The sequence below is a fragment of the Apodemus sylvaticus genome, chromosome 15 (genome assembly GCF_947179515.1).
Source record: "Apodemus sylvaticus chromosome 15, mApoSyl1.1, whole genome shotgun sequence".
In the NCBI taxonomy this organism is placed as follows: Eukaryota; Metazoa; Chordata; class Mammalia; order Rodentia; family Muridae; genus Apodemus; species Apodemus sylvaticus.
The window spans coordinates 61,724,436-61,728,419 of record NC_067486.1 but is presented as its reverse complement, the minus strand read 5'-3'; the positions used below and the strand labels follow the sequence as shown (position 1 = coordinate 61,728,419).

At 47.1% G+C, this 3,984-nt stretch overlaps 1 protein-coding gene across 1 annotated transcript; it reads right to left on the bottom strand.

Moving 5' to 3' along the window:
• Positions 1–131: 131 nt before the first annotated feature.
• On the bottom strand, positions 132–821 carry LOC127665800 (60S ribosomal protein L9-like). Its single transcript, XM_052158341.1, has one exon. It carries the CDS (start codon positions 799–801, stop codon positions 181–183), a length of 621 nt encoding a protein of 206 aa, XP_052014301.1. The 5' UTR covers positions 802–821; the 3' UTR covers positions 132–180.
• Positions 822–3,984: the final 3,163 nt, after the last annotated feature.

Here is a 3,984-nt window from a genome sequence, read left to right as displayed (position 1 = left end):
GAGCTGCCCTACACAAAGATGGCTGCCGAGCCCTCCCCTCCCCCTCCCCCCCCCCCCCCCCCCAGGCCTGCGGGAGCCGGCCTGGGAAATAAGACACCAGGCGGCCCATCGGGATGGCACTTTTTTTTTTTTTCTTCAATATACAAGTCCTTTATTGTACTCAAAGAGCCCAAATTGTATTCATGATCGGGATCTTGTTTCTGGAGCTGGAAACTGAGGCTTCACTCCGTCAGCCTGCTGCACGGTTCCCTTCTCAGACACATAGATGCCATCCAAGAACTTCCTGATATCCTTGTTTTTAACTGTTGTGGCTTGCTGAATAAGAGCGGCTGAATTTGAAACAAGTTCAATATCATTTCCTTCAAGGATTAACTCATCCTTCTGGGCTTGAGACACAGAACAAGCAACACCTGTCCTCATCCGAACCCTGCGGATGTATTTCTCACCCAAGAAATTTCGGATTTCAACTAAAGACCCATTCTCCTGAATGACGACGTTGATGGGGAAGTGAGCATACACGGACCTCATCTTGTAACGGAAGCCCAGTGTAACACCCTTGATCATGTTCTGAACATGACTACAGATGGTTCTGACAGTGGCCAGCTCCTTTCTGTTACCCCACCATTTGTCAACCCGGAGCCTTTTCTTCTTCTTTCCAAGAAGACTCAGCTCTACATTGATATGATTAAAGTCCCTCCGCAGGGTTCCCCTGGGGCCCTTCACAATGACTGTGTGCCCCTTCAGAGTGATGCCGACATTATCTGGAATGTCGACAGTCTGATTGCTGAGAAGGGTCTTCATTCTCGCAGTAGATGGGGCAAAGAGAGCGGGATGGCACTTTTAATCGTGGTCAGTTCTGAGGTAGTTTGTTTTTTGCTTCAGCTCCACATAGAGCCTAGGTTAGGTCATTCCTAGGCTAAGTCATTCCAGAACACCAAACTTCTTATTTATTGATCGGATTGAACGGATGCATCCTGTTAGTCCACAAAAGGTTGCACGGGTCGCTTCGTAATAGGAATTTTTAGCATTATAACACAAATCGGCCATGTTAAACAAGCCCATGGTTTGTGATAGGCTCCAAAAGGCCATACCATACCAGAATATCAATAAGCACATTGGCCATTTTTTTAAGGTTATGGATCATTATCATTAAATACTTTTATTCTTGAGATAGAGTGCTATAGTATAGCCCAGGCTGGTCTCCAACCCATAATCCTCATGCCTCAGCTTCTGAAGTTTGTAGGTACATGCTACCAGAGCTTGCCAAGCACAAACTGACCTTCCGAACTTCAAATGTGTTAATGCAAACAACAAACACACTCACAGCAACTAATCCAAAACGGACTGAAAAGAACTGGAGAGACGGCTTAGTGGCTAAGAGCATATACTGCTCTTGCAGAGGTCCTGAGTTGATTTTTTTTTTTTTTTTTTTTTTTTGGTTATTTTCTTTATTTACATTTCAAATGTTTTCCCCTTTCCAGGTTTCCCCTTTGGAAATCCCCTATCCCATCCCCTTTCCCCCTGCCTCTATGAGGGTGCTCCCGCTCCCTCCCACCCACCCATTGCTGTCTTTCTGCCCTGGCATTTCCCTACACTAGGGCATTGAACACCCTCAGGCCCAAAGGGCCTCTCCTCCCACTGATATCCAACGAGGCCATCCTCTGCCACATATGCGGTCGGTCGGAGCAATGGGTTCCTCCATGTTTACTCTGTGGTTGGTCTTTCAGTCCCCGGGAGCTGGGGGGAGGGTCTGTCCGGTTTACACTGTTGCTCCCCCCATGGGGCTGCAAACCCCCTCAGCTCCTTTGGTCGTTTCTCCAACTATCAGGGACCCGGCACTCAATCCAACGACTGGATGCAAGTATCCGCCTCTGTGTTTGTCTGGCTCTGGCAGAGCCTCTCAGGAGACAGCAGTAATTCCCAGCATCCACAATAGCGTCTGGGTTTGGGATGGATTCCCAGGTGGAGTTGAATTTTTTTTTTAAAGATTTATTTATTATATGTAAGTACACTGTAGCTGTCTTCAGACACAGAAGAGGGCATCAGATCCCATTACAGATGGTTGTGAGCCACCATGTGGTTGCTGGGAATTGAACGCAGGACCTCTGGAAGAACAGTCAGTGCTCTTAACCACTGAGCCATCGCTCCAGCCCCAATAAAGTAATTTTATTACATTAAAATTATGCCATTATGTAGTACAATGTTTGTAATCCGAGCACTCAGAGGTGGTGGCAGGCTGATTAGACTCTAAGGGTTGCTTGGGCTCTGTGTGACTCCCTTCCAAAAAAAAAAAAAAAAAAAAGGCTGGGGCTGTTGCTGTTGAAATTACTCACTGACTGAGTAAGGCAGCTCCCCTGCTCACCTCAGTAAGCAGCTTCATGTCTGCTGCTGCCAACTGTCTGATTGCAAGACTCCATCAGCAGAAGGGAAGAGCTGATCCCCACAGGTTGTCTTCTCAGCTTCACACATGCAAAAGGAATAAGACATTGTTTATTCTGGAGCCAAATATTAGTGACCTCCGCCCCAGGTGCACGGACTAAGCCTACACCAAACACCATGTACCCATGTGGTAATGGTTTCATGAAGGTTTTACAGTTATGAAACAAAAACAATTGTGAGTCAAGGCATTTTCCCCCAAAATACATTGGTGGAAACATCAGGTTGGTAAGTTACAGCAAAGTTAGAAATCTCTGCTCCAGGTTTTAGTTCCTATTTACTGACAGTTTTAGCTTTTGGGTTGGTAGAAGCTAGTGATCTGTTCATACATCCTAAAAAGTTTCAAATGATAGTCACAAAAAATGGTATGTGCGGGCGGTGGTGGCGCACGCCTGTAATCCCAGCACTCTGGGAGGCAGAGGCAGGTGGATTTCTGAGTTCGAGGCCAGCCTGGTCTACAGAGTGAGTTCCAGGATAGACAGGGCTATACAGAGAAACCCTGTCTCGGAAAAAAAAAAAATGGTATGTGAGTACTGAGTCTGGCATGGCTTGGTGGAGATAGAATGACATGGTTCCTGCCCCTGGGACGGGGTCAGTGGGCACCGGCCTCCACCAGTGTCTGTGGCTCCCGTGGGCTTGTTTGTATAATAATGTACATATTTTATATCCCTCCTTTAGGAAATGTCCTTGCTGATATTAATGACTCCATGATCATCTGACAGCCGAGTCTAGGAGTTGAAGGTGTGGCTAATATTTTAGCAAAATGGTAAATGCTGGGACCTTCAGGACAGCCCTTAAGGCTGTGGGAAAGAACTCTAAAAACATGAGTTCAAAAACTATAATTTCTCAACTATGCAAAAAATAGGGATGCATTAAGAATTATATTAAGGACTTCCTGAATCTAAAGAATCAGAGACAGCTACACTACGAGCCAGCTTGTCAGATATAGAGGCAGGCCGATTACTGAGTTCAAGGTCAGCCTGGGACACAGCCACTCCAGGCCTAGGTGTGGTAGAAATGGTAATTTCAGGACTGGGTCCCACTGTGAGGGCTTAAAAAGGGAGGATGGGGGGGTTAAGGGAGTGTGGCATGGCAGTGTGGGGGAAGGTGCCCAGGCAGGCCCCTGTCCAGGCACTTCTTCCCCCTGAGGGACCACACGCACACAGGCATGGTATAGAATAGAGTTTATTCAGAGTAGGGGATGGGAGTTAGTAGAAGAGAGAGAGAGAGAAAGAGAGAGAGAAAAGAGAAGTGGAGTGGAGGCCGGCCATGACCACTTGGAGAGGGAGCCCAAGAGCCAGAGAGGTGAGAGTATATGGGAGAGCAGAGAGCAAAGAGGGAGAGGAGGGGCAAGTAGCCCCTCTTATAGTGGGCCAGATCTCTGAGGTGGGGCATACCTGGCTATTGCCAGGTAGGTGTGGGGTGGAGCTTAGACAGAATACCAACATACACCAATATTTGCTTAATTAAAAAAGAAAAAGAAAAAAGAAAAGAAGTGACGGCGAATACAGCGAAGCAGGAATAGGGTCGTTGTTGAGATCTGGCTGC

Bases quoted from the DNA above. Each gene is read 5' to 3' on its own strand.
- LOC127665800 (XM_052158341.1), bottom strand. From the start codon at position 801: ATGAAGACCCTTCTCAGCAATCAGACTGTCGACATTCCAGATAATGTC.